The sequence below is a fragment of the Dicentrarchus labrax genome, unplaced genomic scaffold (assembly GCF_905237075.1).
Source record: "Dicentrarchus labrax unplaced genomic scaffold, dlabrax2021, whole genome shotgun sequence".
Taxonomy (NCBI): Eukaryota; Metazoa; Chordata; class Actinopteri; family Moronidae; genus Dicentrarchus; species Dicentrarchus labrax.
Genome location: NW_026136702.1, coordinates 23065340 through 23085421, shown reverse-complemented (window position 1 = coordinate 23085421; position 20082 = coordinate 23065340). Strand labels below are relative to the sequence as shown.

The window sequence follows — 20082 nt, the reverse complement described above, 5'->3', positions numbered from 1 at the left end:
AAATATAAGAATCAATGTTTTTGTTATCTTACAATAAGCTGTTTTTATCTTCAGAGGGAGCGGGTCCACCATGTTGAACTACCATGTTCCTACAGTAGCCTAGAACAAGCCAAACACTGGCTGTAGGTAGGGATGTTCACATTTTCGAAGTTTCACAGCCAATGTAGTTTATCCTACACACTTGGAAGGGGAAGGTGAAGTGAGAGAGTTGCAATCTGCAACTTCCCCGCTAGATCTTGCACACTGGACGTTTAAATCCGAATCAGGTTTATTGCCAAGTAGGTTTTCACATACAAGGAATTTGCCTAACAATAAACACAGAGCAATAAAAATATAAGTAAAGATGAAAGCAACTACTGCAAGTTAAGAAGCATAAATAGAAAACAAGGAAACTGACAATAACATGAAAAAATATTATAAAGATAATAAAAGATAATATGGATAAAATCTTCAAAGGACCACCACCTATACTTAATCCTTAAGTAATGCCTTTTTTGTCTTAAACAAATCACTGCTGCAACACACTAATGTGTAATCTCTCTCTATCCCCCCCCTCTCCAGGTGAATCATTTATAAATCACATTATCACCGCTCCACACTGTTGGCACACACACATACACGACGGTCTATTATTAGAAGCTATTGAAGTTAGTGCTGGGTCTATAAATAGCCAAGAGGGACTCCACAGTGAGTGAGTGTGTGTGTGTGTGTGTGTGTGTGTGTGTGTGTGTGTGTGTGTGTGTGTGTGTGTGTGTGTGTGTGTGTGTGTGTGTGTGTGTGTGTGTGTGTGTGTGACCTGGCTGGTGTTGTTTCAACAAAACAGATGGCAGTTTGTCCCAAGGACATGAGAGGAGAGGAGAGGAGAGGAGAGGAGAGGAGAGGAGAGGAGAGGAAAGGAGAGGAGAGGAGAGGAGAGGATAGGAGAGGAGGAAAGTGGGAAGTAAAGGCAGCCACAAATGATGGATGGAAACATTTAAAACAAAATAAAGGGAAAGAGATACAGAAATGAGAAAAGTGAAGGGATGAAGAGAAGAAAGAATGATTGAGTTGTCACCCTCAGAAAGACAGAGAACAGGGAATCAAACTGGATCAAAACAGCAGAAGAAAAGCCTGTCAGTATTATTGATGTGTAAATGAACACTGAACAACAAACATCTATCCGTACTAACACTACAGACTGGATGTCACTTAGCATTTGGCTACTGTTTGTTCATATTTTGGGCGATAGCATCTTTAAATTTTAAACTTGTGTTGCCTTTGCTTGCATACAGATGGTTGATAAGAAGAGAGCAGGTTTCAGGTCGCCATTTGCTGTTTGGCTGCAAGCCACAAAGATGATATAAAATGTATAGAAACTGCTCTTGGCAATTTTTTTTGTATGAATCTAATTATTAGTATTAGTATTAGTATTGGAAATATTTTTTTCACTTTCTTGGAGTACTTGAACAGTGAAATGGCTCTCCTTTGAGATGACAATACCAGCAGTGGCCCCCGAGCCAATCTGAGTTTGAGACCCCTGCTTCAGAGTGCAGATAACATCTTAACATACTTTATATACAAGGAGGAGCGGTAGCAAGTAGCCTTCTACCTGTGAGAATAAATTCAACTGTGTGGCTATCTGACTATAACACACACAGTTCAGCCAGTTAGACTGCTCTGTTCTCTATGGTCATGGTGTAATCCAAGTCAATTAAAAAAATTAAAACAGACAAAAAAAAACAAACACAGATGAATATAAAAATTGATTTTCAAGGAAAAAACTAAGGAAATTAAGGCAAAAAACCTACTCTTAAAGGTTATATATACAAAATTCATTCATTGCCAATAGATTTGTCTCTGACCAAATCAATAGGCGCTACAGCTGACCAGATTCCACTGACAAAACCAGAAATTTTACCTTGCAGATAATGATAAAATACACTTCAAACTAAACAGAAAATGTGTAAAACTCGCCAAAAACCTCTTTGTTAGTTTTTCCAACAATCACCAACACTGGTTTAGTTTAAATTAACCCTTAATTCACAGGGTTAGATGAGAATGACAGCAGTTGTAGTCACTCTTTTCAGTTGGAAACAGATGTGCTCATGTACCAGCATGTACGCATGGACAGACTGGCTTTGTAAACAAACCACAGGTTGCCGCGATAGCAACACAGGGACTGTGCGATGTCATTCTCTGCTCATGACCATAGACTGTATGAATAAAAATGGACGTAGCCTCTATGACGTCACCCATAGGTTTCTGAAGAGCCGTTGTGAAGCTCAGTGTGTTCGGCTCTGGCATCTTTACAGTCATGACTCTGCCGGCTCCCAGATAATTAAAAACTGGGCAAAGAGGTGGAGCTGAGGTGAACTGAGTAAAACCTGGCAGCCTGGGATAGTCACTCAAAGCAGCCACGCCCTTAATCATGCATAACTTAAAAACTTTATATAATTTAAGTGGGTGAGTGTTATAAAAATTCACTCCCTGTATGGTTGTCAAGAACTGGGAAATTAGCTATGAGATGAGAACCGAAACTGTTTTTTTGTTTGTTTGTTTGTTTGTTTTCTGCTGTAAAATTGGGCAGTTATGGGGCCTTATGGAGCCTGACTCACTCCTGTGTACAGCCGTGGCCCTTTGAGGAACTGAACTTTTTGTTACTTCTGTGTTGGCTTCATTTTCCAGCCACAGAGGTTGCCACTTGCTCAGGACACCATAACTCCACTCTATCTTTATATGGCAAATCTCCTATATAACCTAAAGTTTCTTTAAGAATGTCCACAGAGGTGGACTCCCTTCAGATCCAAACTGTCTTCTTATCACAGACACTAACATGTTTCTGAAATCTGGATCATTCTATTGTAGATATCTATACCTTCAAGGGCTTCTGGTTCAGTCTTCTAACACAGTGGTGGTGGTGGTGGTGGTGGTGGTGGTGTGTGTGTGTGTGTGTGTGTGTGTGTGTGTGTGTGTGTGTGTGTGTGTGTGTGTGTGTGTGTGTGTGTGTGTGTGTGTGTGTGTGTGTGTGTGTGTGTGTGTGTGTGTGTGTCCTCCACTCTAATGGCTTCCATTCAGCGTCTCCATTATTCTCCTCTCTTTCTCTCTCCCTCCTACACAGACATGACTTCTATCTTCACATTGATTTCTTTTCCTTCACACTGATGAAGACCTTCAGCGGTTTCTTTTGACTTCTGTGTGGTTTTGATGTAAAAGCCTGTATGTGATAACAAATGGTCATACTGATATAGTTGGTCAAAGACCTGATGTCACTTCCTGTCTAGGCTCTGGTTTTATGTAATTTAATGCAGTCTCTCATTGAGGGTTTCTTTCATCAGTTCCTCAGCTGAACTTTCCATATTCTAATATGCATGAGCTTCTACAACAGAGTTGATATTAGAATCTCCATTATTAATTAAATAAATACTAATACCAAAACATATTTAATCAGTTGCTGCGATAATCTTTCACATTATAATATATTTATTTTTTTGTTTTAATAGTCTCTCTTGATGTCTAGGGCTTGTGAGAAATAAATTTTTTTATTTTAACATCCTTATCTTGACACATAGAGTGAATCACAAACCAAAGTGTTAATTAAATTGATGTTGCAGGACTCATTTTTAGTAATTTGTGTTATTATAAATGTCAGTGTGACTCTTACTTCTGAGTCTAAATTGACCCTAACTTCGGCTTTCACATTTTTACAAACTGTTAATATCAATTTCCAATTTCTGAATATATTATATTTCAGTTTATACACAAGTACTAGTGTATGCAATGTTTGTGATCAGCAATAACATTGCGACCCCCTGGGCACCTCTGCACTGTATGTTCTGACCCCTTTCTATCAGAACCAGCATTAACTGTTTCAGCAGTTTGAGCTACAGTAGCTCGTCTGTTGCATCGGACCACACGGGCCAGCCTTCGGTCCCCACGTGCATCAATGAGCCATGGCCCCCCATGACCCTGTCTCCGGTTCTTTTCCTTCCTTGGAGCACTTTTGATAGGTACTGACCTCTGCAGACTGGAAACACCCCACAAGAGCTGCAGGTTTGGAGATGCTCTGACACAGTCGTCTAGCCATCACAATGTGGCCCTTGTCAAAGTCATTTTTCCTGCTTCTAACACATCAACTTTGAGGACAAAATGTTCACTTGCTGCCTAATATATCCCACCAACTGACAGGAGCCATGATAACCAGATATTTAATCACATTAGTCACATTTTAATTCAGCTTTATTCTTTCTTGAAAGTGCAACTGTATGCACACTAAAGACCAAAAACAGAAAACAAATATTTGGAATTAGTTATATGCATTAATAAGTAAAAATAAATAGGCTATCTGATGGGATAAAGAGACCACACAAAGCATAAAAACACTTGAGCTCTTCTGTATTTGTCACTACAGTGTTTATTTGTTTATTTGGATTATTGATAATTATTATTATTTCTATCTTGTTAAAAGTGTAAAATTAATCTAATTGGTAGAGCTGATAGTAGTACTGTAAGCATGTTTGTATTTCCAGTAGGAACAGTACTGCTGCTCTATAGTAGAGTAGTAGTACAGTAGAGGTTATATCCAAGTGTCTTTGAGTAATGAATGTCAGTTTAATGACATTAATGTAAATATGTCTCACATACAAACACACTCGGACAAGTTTGAACAGCAATCCTCTTTAGGACATTACGCCGACTTGCATGCAGCCCCTTACCCTGACCTATACCATAACCAATTCATTACTAACCCAAACCTTAACCTAATCTCAATTCACACCTTACCCTTTACCCTAACCACAACCTCAGGAATGGCATTTTGCCGCATTAGGACTGCTCTTTGGTCCCCATGAGGACTACTGGCCCTGACAAGGTCAGTGTTTATGCCAGAAAAGGTCCCCCATAGGTAACAAAACCACATACACATTTTATAAAATAAAAGTCCTGAACCAGCTGGTATTTGTCTAAAATTTGTAGAAACAGAACAAAAACATCAGATAAATGATTCAGTGTAAATATGAATAAACACATGAGCAATACAACATGAAGTCATCATGTATCAGCCAGCAGAGAGGTGAGTTCAGGTGTGTGTGTGTGTGTGTGTGTGTGTGTGTGTGTGTGTGTGTGTGTGTGTGTGTGTGTGTGTGTGTGTGTGTGTGTGTGTGTTGTGTGATGTTTGACCTTGACTCTACAGTTGTCGCGCTCAATCCTCAGCTCCCGTGCCCTTGGCAATGTGGTTGTCATGGCAACCACGGCAGCTAGCAGGCTCATTGGCTGGCAGGTTGAGGAGGAGAGTCGATGTCGAAGGGTGTGTGTGTGTGTGTGTGTGTGTGTGTGTCTGTTTGTGCAGAGCAGACAGCATCTCTGAGATCAATGGGGCTTTGTGGCTGACACACCTGTTCTATTTCTGTTCTATTTTATTCTTCTGTTATTCCATACACTGTCTCAACATTTTTTACACACTTCTTCAAGACTGACCTCTCACGACTCCACACACACACATACACACGCACATGCAGTTTACTTTTCTGTGAGTTTTCTCTTTTACTTTCTATGTCTATCTCTCAATCCCCGACTGAGGAATATAAAAGGAGAGATTCACATCTGTTAATGTCAGATTGGGTTCTTATTGAAGTAAGAGAGAGAAAAGCCAAGGTCACTACGGTGACCACACACACACACACACCAGCACCAGGGATCATTACACCATCAACAGACCGCAGAGGAGTCTGTGCATGTGCGTGTGTGTGTGTGTTGATAATGATGCCATTAAGCAGTGAATGTATTTATAGCAGTCTCTTTGTAAAGGAGAACACACACTGACCCTCTGAGAGATAGATAAAGAGGGGAGAGAAGGCAGGTTTATATAGAAGAGTATTTTTTTTAACTAAAAGTTGATTTAAGATGGCAGACATGTATTTTTTGTAATTTTTCATAGATATGTCATATTTCACCCTCCATAAATTTAGGACACAGCAAAAAAAAACAAAGCAAATAAGAAACAGAATAAATTATAGCTACAAACAGCAATGAACCGGCCCCAGCATGCTATGAAAATTTCACATAAATCAGATTATGATTGCCATACAGTGCTTACTTCCTGTTGCCAGTAGGGGGCGTAGTGACTATGACTAAATATTGGCACGTAGATATGTTCAGGCTGGGACTCTTATCAGACAATTGAAGGTGGTTGGGGTTGATTGGACAAAGTACACTCTAGTTACAACCACTGCCTTTTTCATGGCGGTACATCGAAATTTGATGCCACGATGGACTCAGCGTCAGGCGAAGCTTCAAGATTTTGATAACTTTTTATTTTGGAGTTCTCTGGAGGGTACTGACCTAATTTTAAGTCAATGCGATCAATTCTGTGGAAGGAGTTTGTTAAAATAGAGCACATAGAAATGGCAGAAATTGAGCCAAAATTAGACATGAAAATGGCTGACTCCCTGTTGGGGTTAGGATGTGGCTCCAAGAGGCTTTTATGTAGATCTGGACATGATACACATGTGGCTCAGAGGTAGAGATGGTCGTCCACTAATTGGAGGTTGTTGGTTTGATTTGCATGTTGAAGTATCCTTTCACAAGATACTGAACCCCCAGTTGCCCCCGATGCTGTGCATCATTGTGTGGATGTGAATGAATGAGTTGCTGGTCGATGGGCTTTGCCATCACTGTGCAAATGTGTCTGAAAGGGTGAATGTGGCACGTGGTGTAAAAGAAGACATAGAAAGGTGCTATACAAGTACAGACCATTTACCATACATGTGCCTACCAATTTTGGATGCTCTATAAGGTGCGCTGTCAAGACATTTTTCAATGCACATGTATGAGACCCATAGAATATGTAATTTTTCGCTACGACTGACATGTGTACCATGTTTCTCGAGGATCAGAGCATGTTGCAGCAGCCAAAAGTGAAATTCTTTTTGGCTGAAAATAATAATTTCTTTAGATACAACAGGGCCATCGCAGGGCTCACTGCTCGGGCCCTAATAAAGATGAGCAAACACAGAAAGGATTGGATCAAAAGTAGAACAAGGGCACATAAAAATGCTGAGAAAGGCTGTCCTCATAAGAACAGCAACTATAAATGACACATTTAACTTTTTAAGGAATTTTGTGGTTAAGTTTGAAAGCATGATGTGAATACACAATGTACAGTCTGTGTGTTGTATATGTGTGTGTCTGAGGTAATTACATTTCACATTGTACTCTGACAGCATATTTTTCACTTACTTTTTACAGGACTTTTACTTGTAAAAGTATTTTTACAGTGTGGTATTGATACTTTTACCTAAGTAGTAGATCTTTTTCATCCCCCCTCAGCCTGGCGTTGCACCCGGAGCGCTCCCTGGTGGCGACCGGTCAGGTGGGGAAGGATCCCTATGTGTGTGTGTGGGACTCCTTCACCGCCCAGACCGTCTCTCTGCTCCGCGATGGACACACACACGGCATTGCCTGCCTCGCATTCAGCGCTGATGGACAGGTGACACACACTCACACACACACACAAGTTTCATGTTTGAAATGGCACTCATACTGTGCACACACACACACACACACACACACACACACACACACACACACACACACACACACACACACACACACAGTGAGTGTGATTAATGATGCATAATCTGAACCAGGATACCTCTGTGGTTGTGTGTGTCCAACAGATGGTTTTTGTCATTAAAGGACACTCATGTATCAAGCTAAAGGTCGTAGAAGAATAGTGCTTTACTTAGACACACACACACACACACACACACACACACACACACACACACACACACACACACACACACACACACACACACACACACACACACACACACACAAACAATCTGCAGACACATTCTTGTCAACCCATTGATAAAGTTGTGTCCTCTCCTGGTTCTGTTTTATGGATCTCAATCATTGTGAAAGCACAAGCCTCAATTCACCTCCAACGGTTTGACAGCAATCGAAGCAGAAACAACTTTAAACATTTGTTGGCATATCAATACTTCAGTCTGCTCCGCCAGTCAAAGACCTGTCAGTATGAAGGGGAAGTGCAGTTTAACCGGTTGTGTTGCATCAGTGAGGTTCAGTCATTACCTGTGGGTCTTTATACGCCTGTATTACTAATTTATCCTGTCATCATGAGGAAATACTCTCCAGTTCTTTTTTTTTAAAAGGTTTGTTTTGGCCTTTTATTGCCTTTAATGGATAGCAACAGCTGAAGATAGACAGGAAAGGTGGGCAGAGTGAGAGAAGGGATGACACGCAGCAAAGGGCCACAGGTCGGATTCGAACCCGGGCCGTGAGTCCTTGTGAGTCCAGTTGTTTAGTAAGATTAAAGGTGTTTAGCACAGTATAAGACTGGGTGTTAGACCTTTTAGGAAGATATTCGATTGGTAAATATGATGTGAGGTTATTAGACTGGGTTTTGTTTTGTGTTGTGTGTTATGTTGTGGCACTGTAGAGTGTTAGGGTGTTAGATGGGGCAGTAAGGAGCTCAGAAGTTAGGCAGGGTTATAAGAACAAAGTTAGCATGTGAAGGGTGTAACCTTATAAAACAAGGTGGAAAGTCTTTAAATAGACTTTTGGTTTGTTAGACAGGGCTTTAGGGCAGTGGTTCCAAACCTGGGGGTCAGGACCTCCACTAGGGGTCACCGAAGCTTCATGGGCAGTTGCAAGACCTTCGTCATTTTAAACCATGCTAAAAAACTTAAAAAATATACACAGGTAGGTCTGAAAAGGTCTATATATCAGCATTTGGTTCCCTTCTGTAAAGAAAAGTATATATTAAGCAAATTGTTTAATAGAACAATGGCCAAGTATTGGGGACAAGAAAACACTGAATTCATCCAAATCACTCCTTTTAGACAAACTTCCTGCAGGTATTGTTCACTATTTGGGTTTATTGTACAGATTGGAATGTAACATGAAATATCCATAAAATATGTCACTTAGTCAGGGGCCGTCAGTTTTCCCTTAAGGAAAAAGGTTGGGAACCACTGCATTCGGGTAATAGATTGGGAGGGTTCAGGGGGGTTGTTAAGGCGTACGGCTGGCAATATCGCATAAACAAAATCAACCTCATTGATGGTAGAAGAAGCTGTTTTCTTTTAACATTTTGGCTCTTTCAGATAATGTGTAGTCAAACAACTTTATATATTGTTTGTGCTGGGCATTTTAATGTATGTCAATTCAACAGATTTTAAGAACTTATCACATTCTTTGTGCAAAGTAAACAGTAACAGCGTCAGTTAGAAGTTAGAACTACAACATTTTCCTCTGTAATGTAGTAGAATATTAGTATAAATATGCACAAAATATGCACATGGAACTTTAATTTGAAGTTTTATTTGCGCTTAAAGCCCTCTAGTAAATCTAGTCGGTTACTTCAGCTCACATGAAACGTGTTGTCGTCTTAAAAATGCAACAGATTTGATTTCAGTCATCACTGTGTGTGCAGACTGAGCCAATATTTCCATCACACAGTCACCCGCGATGTTGTGGTTGATTTATATTGTGTGTGGCTCTATTATTTCCTCCTACTGACTCTCCAATGTGACTCAGTTCATCTGCTGAAAACGTCATCAAACAAACATACTTTGACTCACAGTGAGTTTTCTGGCATGTGGTATCATATCTGACAGCAGTGTGACGGATTCAATATCATCAGTTCACATGTCCTCAGACTGGTAGAGGGTTCAATCCACTCATCACCAGGAAATCAGTCCCTCCATCTCTTTAGTTCCTCCCACATGTCAGTCAACCTGTGAGAATTAAACACAGCTGAGTGTGTCGTCAGAGAGAAGTACATAAAACAAGTCGACTCTGGCTGTGAGTGGGTGGCACTGAGTAAATACAGTCTCTGCTCATGCTGCCTTCACACATACCACCCCAGTCTCGCGCCAAAGAGCGTGTAATAGACACACCGATCTACTAGAGCAATGGTTCCTAACTGGTCTTACCGTGGGACCTACCTTTTCCCATGGTCATTAAAGTTGCGACACGTGAGATTCAAATGCCTTGTATAGTTCTACATACTCCGACAAATAAACACACACACTGACAAGATTGGAATTATACACGGAGCAGCTATATGTATTCACACACATACAGTGTCATTAAATATACACATATTTTCATCCCTGCAATCAGAGCATGTTACTCTAATAATAAACTGAGTATGAACATCACAACTGTCTGTTGCTAATTCTTATTAATATATGAATAAAATTAACATGTGTTTACACACAAAATAAGGTAGGCCTCCAAAACGAACTGTTTTATTTCCCTTTTCTGTCAAAAATGATAATCAGACATCAGAAAGCTGAGCATTTAAAATAGATTTTAATACTTTTTGTTGCCTTTATTTTGAAAGCATAACTGGACATTGCATATTTATCATTGCTAATTTGACCATGGTAAACAGTTTCTTGATGAGTTTATAGTCTCAATCTCTAGTTTCAAGTCTTCTTGCATACATTATGATGTTCATTTAGTAAATTATGGTCCAATTTAGAGTGAAATAGACGACAAAGCATTGTATGCTTTTGGGCGTGGCTACCTTATGAGTGACAGGCCACTCTCGATGAGTCTGTCCAGCTCAACGCACCAAACTCAGATCAAACTGATCTATGGACAAGTCAAAACTGCACAGCCAATGAGAGCAGCTCAACTCGCAGTATGTCTCCTCTGCTGGCTCGACAAAATGTCATGGCGATGACCATAATACCAAACTAGAGGTCTGAAAATGGTACTCCATAAACCAATGGGTGACATCACAACAGGTTCACAAATTAGTCTCATGAAGCTAGCGCTGAGCACATCATTTATATACTCTACTCCAACTGGACAGTTGATTTCTGACGTTTACGCCGTTCTACACACGAGGCAGCTTTTCATTTCCTGTATCACACTTTGTTTCCTGAATACAGAATAACTTCCTTTATGGTCTTTTTGTTTTTTAATGCAACGAATAACAACGACGACTGAGCTGGCAGCACTGACTGGCACTGGAGGTGATCCCTACTCCTCTTGAGGGGCGGAGTAGTAAACAACTCTCTTCTTTGCCTGGTAGTCTCTTGCATTGTGTCAGAGGAGCTTTTCTCAACTTTCCCCTGAAGTATCACAGTGGGCTACAAGGCCAGGTCCCATTCAATGAATAGCAGCATGTCTCTGCTTTTAAGTCTGTGTGTGTGAACATGTGTGTCAGTGTGTCAGAGCAGTTGGAGTGGCGGTCTGGAGGCTGACAGCTGCTCTCCTTGAGCCACATTCTCTCTCTCTCTCTCTGAAAACCTCAAAGGAAAACGCACATCTTAATTTTCTTTTACCTCACAGTTCCTGTTGGCTTTTCATATCAGTTCTGCTTTGTTGTAAGTTGCTCTGTCAGCTCTTGTCAGGCAAAGCCCGGCTGTTCACTTGGTTCCAAACCTGCTGCCCTTATTCACATACAAATGGATACAGATATACCCCTAAAAAACACCTGTTAACGTTCAAGTTGATGTTCATAGTATGAAAGGAGCAAAAGACAAAAGAGAAAGTTAGTTGATGTTTTTATAGAGCAAAAAAGTCCACATAAGAAGGAGGTTTAGGTGGGTGGATGGCTCAACAAAACACTGGACTTTAACGCTGTCTCCAGCAGATTATCAATATTGGTGCCTGAAATGGCACCAAGTACTAAGTTACTGCCACTTCTGATTTTTGTCCACATGAGTACCCTTACTTCTTATTGAGTACTGCCACATCTGGTGGACATAGCCATACCCACCATTGAGGTCACCATTTTCTTTCCAAGGGGCAGACAATAAAAGTAGTGAAATAATGGTCTATTCTTTGACACATGACCCAAATGATTAAACAAATTTGGGTTTTTTGTGAGACGTTGATATTTTAGCTGGTTGAAAAGAGGTTTTAGACGTTGAGACAGAATATCACCCAGTTTTCAACTAGAAATCAATGTTGAAATGCGGCTAGGGCTCACTGGGAAGCATAAAATGTGAGGAGGAGTGGACTGCATGTGAATGATCTCCTGCCTCTGCAGCTGATCTCTTATCAGCTATTGGCAGTTGTTGTCATAAAAATTAGTAAATTCTAAAAATGTATTCAAAGTTATCCATACCCTAGAAATGAGCAACAGAGACATTTAAACCTGCTATGGAAACGTTCCAAACATTAGCCACTAAACCAGATTTATAATGACTGTTGGGGTCATTGCTGAGGTAGAAAACATTTGAAACTCAGGCTTTCAAAACTGGCAATAAAATGCACAGAGCGTTTCTTTGGCCAACTGTTAGAAATGAATGAAGCAGAATCAGACTGAGTAGTGAAGTGACTCTGTAAACGATCCATACTGTTGTGTCAGCAGTTTTTGCTTCTGCCGGGACTTTGGTCATGATGACTTAACAACTTTGAGTAAATCAGACTAAACACAGAATCAATAAAATTATCATAAATCCAACTTAATAATAAATCAAGCACTCAGGGTTTGGTACAGCTGATTTATTATTAAGTTGGACCACAATCTGAATATTCCTCTGAGCCTGGAACGCTTTATACCAGTGGTTCCCAACCTTCTTCCATAAAGGACCCCTTTTCTATTATTTAGTAAACTGATGCCCCTTGCTCAGGTGACATATTTAATGGATATTTCATATTATATTCAAAACTGTACAATGAACCCAAATAGTAAATTTAGTAACTGCAAGAAGTTTGTGTAAAAAGAGTAATTAATGGGCTTCTTTTTTCACAAATTCAGTGTTTTCTTGTCACTTTTGCTTGGCCATTGATCTATTAGACAATTTACTTAACAATTTGCTTTACATTACAGAAGTGAACCAAGTGCTGCACTGCAAGTTTAAATTCAGAGCTGAACATCAAAAAAGTTTTAAATTTGGTCCGACTTTGACTTCATGTGGGAAAGGAACAGCAGAACATGCTTGATCATGTACAACAAAATGCCATCAGAAAACATGTATTTATTTACATTTATTTATAATTATCTAAAAATGAACATGGAACCCGAGAACGGCCATGCTAACTTGTACTTTAATTTTAATTTAAACTTTTTCTTCACCAACAGCTTTAGTTACTTTTTAGATTACGGTTTTACAGAGAAAACATACAGTGAATTTCTACAATGTTATATTGTTCTCCCAAAGGAATCCCCAAAAAATCACAATATTTGCGTCCTAATGCAGAAAACAGCTTTTTTCTCCTCATGCTTTCTATGACTTTTCATTTAGATCACTAACTCTCTCTCTCCCTCCTCTGTAGCGGTTAGCCTCGGTCGGCCTGGATGCCAAGAACACAGTGTGTATCTGGGAGTGGAAGAGAGGGAAGATCCTGGCTACAGCCACCGGACACTCAGACAGGGTGAGAGAGTGTGTGTGTGCTTGTGTGTGTTACATAGACTGTATGTGTGTGTTAACGTCTCTTTTTCCCTCCAGATCTTCGATATCTGCTGGGATCCGTTTCAACAAAACCGTCTGGTGAGCTGTGGAGTCAAACACATCAAGGTAATACACAATAGAAACACTAAGGACGGTGATCCTCACAGATCCAATAGTCAAGATCGAGTCATCAAACAGAGAAGAAATGTACTACTGAGCTAACAACATGAACACTTCCATTAAAGCAGAATGCATTTTTCAGACTTTTTTGTGTCTTTTTGACTTGGCTATCTGACAGATGATTAGGTCTCAAGGCTGATTTATAGTTGTACGTGACCTGTGCCGCTGTGAGCATTTATACTTACGCTGCTGTCTTCAAATAACCCCACTAAAACAGCCAACAGAGCTTCTCTGCTGGCCATTACATAAAATGCATGTTTAAGACACACACTTCAATTGGCTCTGAGAAACTTGCCTTTTGTACCGGCTCTCCTCTACCACAGAGGTAAAATCCCTTAAACAGTAACAAGAACAGTAACAATCATACCTATAATCTGCCTGTATTTTCAATTTTTATTCATGCCAACTGCATGAATAAATAACTGAATATTCAACAAAAACTTTAAAACAACTTAAGGTCCTCTTATTCAGTGCTTGTGCACTGTCATATATTATAAAAAAGGCAGCAGAATTCTCTCCAATAATGTTAAATGATGAAATTGATGTGAAATTGTCAGTGGATTCACTGTGAGAAGCAAGCATTAATTAAAGCTGAACATCAGTGGTACAGCCTGAGAGAGAGCAAGAAACACGTTCTTAACTGACTACTCCCCTCTCTCCCCTCTTGAGCACCAACACCAAGCTTTAAAGACCATCAACATAAAAGTCTCCTCTGTCTGGATGTCTTTAACAGATAGATGATGCCAGAAAGGGTTTTTAATGTGTGTCCCCTCTCTCCCTCTCTGTAGTTCTGGTCTCTGTGTGGTAACGCTCTCACTCCAAAGAGGGGCATTTTTGGGAAGACGGGCGACTTGCAGACCATCCTGTGTGTCGCATCGGCTAAAGATGACATCACATACTCCGGGGCACTCAACGGGGACATTTATGTCTGGAAGGGACTCAACTTGATACGAACAGTTCAGGCTGCCCACGGGGTGAGTCTCATACCTGCTGACTGATACCTTCTACCTCCATTTAAGTTCTCAAAGTTGTATTACTGACTGTAGGGCTGCAATTAACCATTATTTTCATTATTATTCAGCTGATTATTTTTCCAAATAATCGATTATTTAATTGATTGATTATTTTTTTTGTCCAATCAACAGTCCAAAACTCAAAATTGTTGATTATTGTTATTATTATTTCATAGGTCAAGATAGAATCAGCAAATCCTCAAAATTGAGAAAAATCAATAAAAAGATTGTTTGGTCTTAAAAATTAGTCAAAGGTCCAGTGTGTAAGATGGCGTAACATGTGAAAAACACCCGTATCCACAGCCAGTGTTATGTGACAATATAGAAACAGGGCAGACTCCATTGAAGGCAACCTGATTCTTATTTTAAGTTACACTAATAGTAATATAGAGCCTCCTAAATGTTACACACTAGACCATTAAATAATTAACTGTTGAAAATGAAATGAAAATAGTGGCTGATTAATTTTCTAATGACTGACTAATTGATTAATCATTTCATCGTTTCAGCTTTAACTGGCTGACCACAAAATACTCCAAAAAGTCTATACATTTACGGCAACATAAATGTTTAAGATGTCACTTTAATAGCAGAAGATGTTCCAGATGTTTTAAAAATTCTGGGGTACGGGTTGGTTCAATAGGAGAAGCTCACTTATTAAGAGAGATGCTTTACACATTTACACACAAGGCACAGCAGCATAACTTAATTGATTAAATCTAGCAACATGCCGACAGGATCGGTCAGTGCAGCAGTGGAGTAAAGCATGTGGATTCAAATGAACTCAGAAATGATCCGAGCATCACTAGTGGGTACCATCCATGAAAGACATACATAGTGGAAACCTTGATTGTGTATGATAGCTGTGTGAATGTGTGTGTGTGTGTGTGTGTGTGTGTGTGTGTGTGTGTGTGTGTGTGTGTGTGCGCAGGCTGGTATCTTCAGTATGTATGCCTGCGAGGAAGGTTTTGCCACAGGAGGCCGAGATGGTTGCGTCCGACTGTGGGACGTCGACTTCAAACCGATCACCAAGATCGACCTGCGAGAGGCCGAGCAGGGATACAAAGGTACGAAACACACCCTAACCCTACAGTCAAAATATCAGCAAGACAGAGAATTACATTTATACAGTTTGGACTAAACACATCTTCAGGAGATTCGAGGGTCATGTGAGGGTTGGCCAAGCTAGGACTAGAGCTTCTGACAGCAGGAACGTTAGCATAATTAGAAGTATCCTTGAATGTCCTCAGCTGTCTCCAAACTCTGCTGAGTGACACTCAAACACATCACAGTGACGTGACGGGAAAAATAAAAAACATTGTGGAGTGGAGGCAACTTTCAACATCAATCCAAGGTAGTAAAACTAAACTAATCTATTTTATTTTATTGAACTTTTTGTGATTTGTGGTTAGATGAGAATCCAGCCTTCATCAATTAAAATAAATAAAAATTTACTAATCGCATTAATATGATGGATGCAGAAGTTCAGGCCACGTTTCTAATTCATTTTAGACTTCTGGAAGCGACAAAGACCAATTTCAATATCCGATTTTATTTGCAGGTTAAAGAGCTGATTCAGATTTATTGAAGTGGGGTTGTCTGAGGTACTTATCCAAAGTCAGTGTATTAGTAGACAGAGGTCGGCACGCCCCCAGTTTGGAGAAGCAGACAGGAGGACCAGCACAGAAGCTAAGTAATGTACTGCTGTGGAATGAGGCATCAGGATTATAGCCACCTAAAAAAAGGCCCTCCTAAAAACTTGGTTCCATTTACAGAGTATTTGTTACATTTCAACTGCTTATTAGTTTAGATTCAACAACTGTTTTCTGATATTATACCACTGTGGTTATGTTTGGTAAGGTTTATGCACCAAAAATATCTCACTACTCAATAGATCTGTTAATCTACATCTACAGACAAAATTAAGCAGTGTTGCTGTCAGACAACCCTTTCTGTCAGGGAACTGAAACATTTATATCGACCTGTGCTCTCTTCAAAGTCACAGACTCATTTGACAAAAACGGTACTTTTACCCCACTGTACATGGGAGTTGCTGGTCCACTAATGCCTCAATCTGTCAGTTTGTGTTATTGTGGGATTTGTCTGTTTTAATAAGACGTTTGCTGCCAGAAGTGTTTGCACAGTTATAGGCTGTAGGGCGGACCCTTTGCGATGACAAGCATCTAATGCTGGGAACCGGCTGGGACCCCTCGTGTCCAAAAACACCCCCATGGACGCGTACCATTACTAACCGTTTAATACCAGATGGAGATTGAGTTAAGTATGATGTCGCCATCTGAAAGAGGGTGGAGACAATAAGGTGTGTTAGACAAAGGACCTGGACTTGACTAACCATCTACTGTTTGTGTGTGAGACCTTTATACCTGTAGGGACCTCTCTGTTAATGAGGAGCTCTGGCCTTTCCGTCTCTATGTTCACAAACATGCCCTGGACGAGATATTTAAACCTTTTCTTCAAACTTAATTTAACTCGCTGAGTTTAAATATCATTATATCTCTTATCTAAAGGCAAACTCTGCACATCACTTTCCCTCCGTCTCTTGGAAACCAGAAGAAAATGAGAAGAGAAGGTCATTTTGAAATCGAAGACTCTTTTGTCAGTTGAAGGTTGTGACGCTGCAGTCTCGTCTGAGTTCAGTCCTCCTTTTGAAATCCGCTTGAATCATTCACCTCCATTTTAGTCTCTCTCTTTTCCCTCTGAACATATTTGAACAGTCAAATTGTCATCCTCTGTCTCTAGTTGGAGATAGGATTGACCTGATTTTCTGTCTTTCTCATCCCTGACAGTGTTTGAGGAGAAGTTTTCAGTAACTAGGAGAGCAGAGGTGTAAAAGTTTATCTTCTTCTCTCTTCAGCAGAAGAAACGAACTGACCTGATTTTGGGAAAACCCAGAGGGTGCTGAATATTTGAACCTCTCCCCTTTTTACTGCTAAATGCCATTCAGCAGCAGGAGGTAGAGACGTATTCCTTTAGAAAAAGCTGTGGGGGAGAGCCATTAAGCCCCTAGCCTCCTTTTCATGTCTCCTCTCTGAAGATCTCTGAAAGTTAGAAAAGAAAGGAGGAAAGGAAGGAGGTAATGGTTTTGTTGTCTCGGTTCCCAGTCAGAGTTGGAAATGGCCTAATTTTTGTGGAGTTGGAGGAGGTGAAAGGTTGACCCCTTCACCTCTCAAAGGGCTATAGAGGAAGTTGGGAGGGCAGGAGGTAAATGTTACTCCTCAGCAGGAGATGGCTTCCTCTTTAACAAGGGTTGAGCACAGGAAAGGTTTTCAGGTATTTCCATTGTGAAGGTGAGAATAAGACAGAAGGTGTGAAGGTTTGTCCCATTATCAGCCGTGTCTGCTGGTCTGTTGGTCCACCACTTCAGTCCAGACTGTAATAACTTGAACTTAACTTGTAACAACTGTAGGATGAATTACCATGAAATTCAGCTTGGTATCACCAAATGGTTTATGCATGACAAGCCAAAGGGGTAAAGGTCCGGTGTGTAACATTTAGGACGGTCTTTAGACAAAAATTTAATATGTCCATAGGATAATAATGTTCTCATAAGTGGATAATCACCTGACTATAGGAATCGTTATGTTTTGTTACCTTAGAATGAGACGTTTTTATCTACAGACTATTCCGTGGAGGCTGCCCTGGTGCCATCATGAAATTCACGGTTTTTATGTTAAATGCCTTAAAAGCTATTGTCATGAAGTGTGTCATGTTAGCATTTAAAGGGGAACTTCGGCAGATTTTTACCTGAGTCTTGATCGCTAGATGTCACCGAGTACTGACGATAGGAAAAACAACGACCAAAGCCGGTGCTAGCAAACTGGAGTTCCTGCAGCTAATGGCCAGAGCTCCCAGTTAGTTATAATACACTTCTTGGGGGCATATCCTAAAGAGGGCCTTTTGCTCCTCTTAACACACAAAATGCAATTAAAATGTCTGTGCAACATGATCAGGGCCCTTACGTGACAACAACATGCGTTTTCAACTCATAGCTATATTGTGCAGAAACCGTTTAAATTCAAAGTTTACAAGTACTGTCACCTACCTGTTTTTCCATCGCTCGCTTCACCGAAAGCCCAGAAGTTCCCCTTTAACTCAAAACACAGAACTGCTAGCATGACTGTAGAGTAGACTCTTCTTTACACCTCCTCCCTTGTAGGGTTAGGAGATGGAAACAAGCTCCGTGTGAGAAGGTAAGGACCAGGTTGTGCTCCAAAGAACTTGAAAAAAGTTCTTATTACACGTTGTCTGACCAAAATCAAAAGTGTTTGTAGTTGATTCCAATGACCACACTTAAAGGGGAGGGGAAAACCTGACCGCCATGGAGATACAATATATGAAAAATAGATATAACAGTGAACATTTTCAGACTGGAAGACATTTGTGGTATTTCCCTGAGTTGTTCACATAAAAAGGGACAGAAATAGTTCTAAAGAATAAAAAACATGATTTCAGCTCAAACCCTGGCTCCTCTGTCATCTTTACACAACTCATCAATTACTGCTCATCAGTCAGTGGTCGGTTTTCATAAGGGCATTTGTGTACATTGACGTACGCAAATTGTTATTTTAAGTGTCTGCCAGATATAATGTCGTTTGTCCATGGCTCCAGTCTCACACTGCTTGCATGTTTCTCCTTATTGACCTGTCGTGCAACACAAAGCTTAATGAGGAGCATAGTAAACTAAACATGCATAAATCACGGTGTTGTTTCTCAGGAGTGAAGTCAAGAGAAAAACTTCAAAATGAAATGAGAGCAAGACATCAGATCACATCTTTGTAGTCCATTTCCTTCCTCGGGACCGTTTCCAAATGATTTGTTAAGGTGAAGTTTTCCTCTTTGCTGCCTTCTGGCTGCTATAATCACTTCTGAGATGACATATCAGAAACTCTTCCTTCTGTACACCACTCTTACAGTGCAGAAAGTCTTTCCCAGTTATTTCCAATTTACCTCATAAACTCTTCCTGTATTAGGTTGCTTTGGCTTGTGAACCTCCAGGGAGGAGTTTCTAACAAAGTTACAGGAAACATCACACGCTGATTCATGCCATCAGCGGCAGCAGACGCTCTAATTGGCGAGTGCTGTGCTGCTGAACAGCTTTGCTAATTAAATTTTAGATGCTGGGGAACAGGAGTGTGACGGTGAGGTTGGAAGAAAAGAAAAGTGTGTGTGTAACTTCTTCCTGTGTGAAAAAAGTTTAAATCTTTTTTTGAGGCAGTCTGTTACTTCTGAAATCTCCAGAAGATGTAATGATACATTTGTCATATTTTGCTGCAGCCATGATTGTGTAATAAGTTCATAATCTGTCCTAAATCCCTAAAAACAAAGGATCCGCTGGAGCTTTGACAGTCGCTAGAAGCACATTCATGGCCATTTGTAAAGGTTTCTTTGTGTGTTGTAACTTTAGTTAAGCTAGTAACACAAAGAGACAAATTCTCCAGTGTCTATGGGGAATATCAGTATGGCAACGCAGGCCACAGTCAGCAGAGTTGAGATGTTGGTTTTACAGG

The 20082-nt window shown here is 40.3% G+C and overlaps 1 protein-coding gene across 6 annotated transcripts in view; it reads left to right on the top strand.

Moving 5' to 3' along the window:
• Positions 1–20082, top strand: part of LOC127350207 (echinoderm microtubule-associated protein-like 6) — a 96670-nt gene that overhangs the window by 18782 nt on the left and 57806 nt on the right. For all 6 annotated transcript variants that reach the window (XM_051376628.1, XM_051376619.1, XM_051376611.1 and 3 more), the window contains exons 2-6: positions 7303–7462; positions 13246–13344; positions 13419–13487; positions 14330–14515; positions 15486–15621. In XM_051376628.1, coding sequence (XP_051232588.1) covers positions 7303–7462; positions 13246–13344; positions 13419–13487; positions 14330–14515; positions 15486–15621 — 650 coding nt within the window. The remainder of the gene's footprint in view (positions 1–7302; positions 7463–13245; positions 13345–13418; positions 13488–14329; positions 14516–15485; positions 15622–20082) is intronic.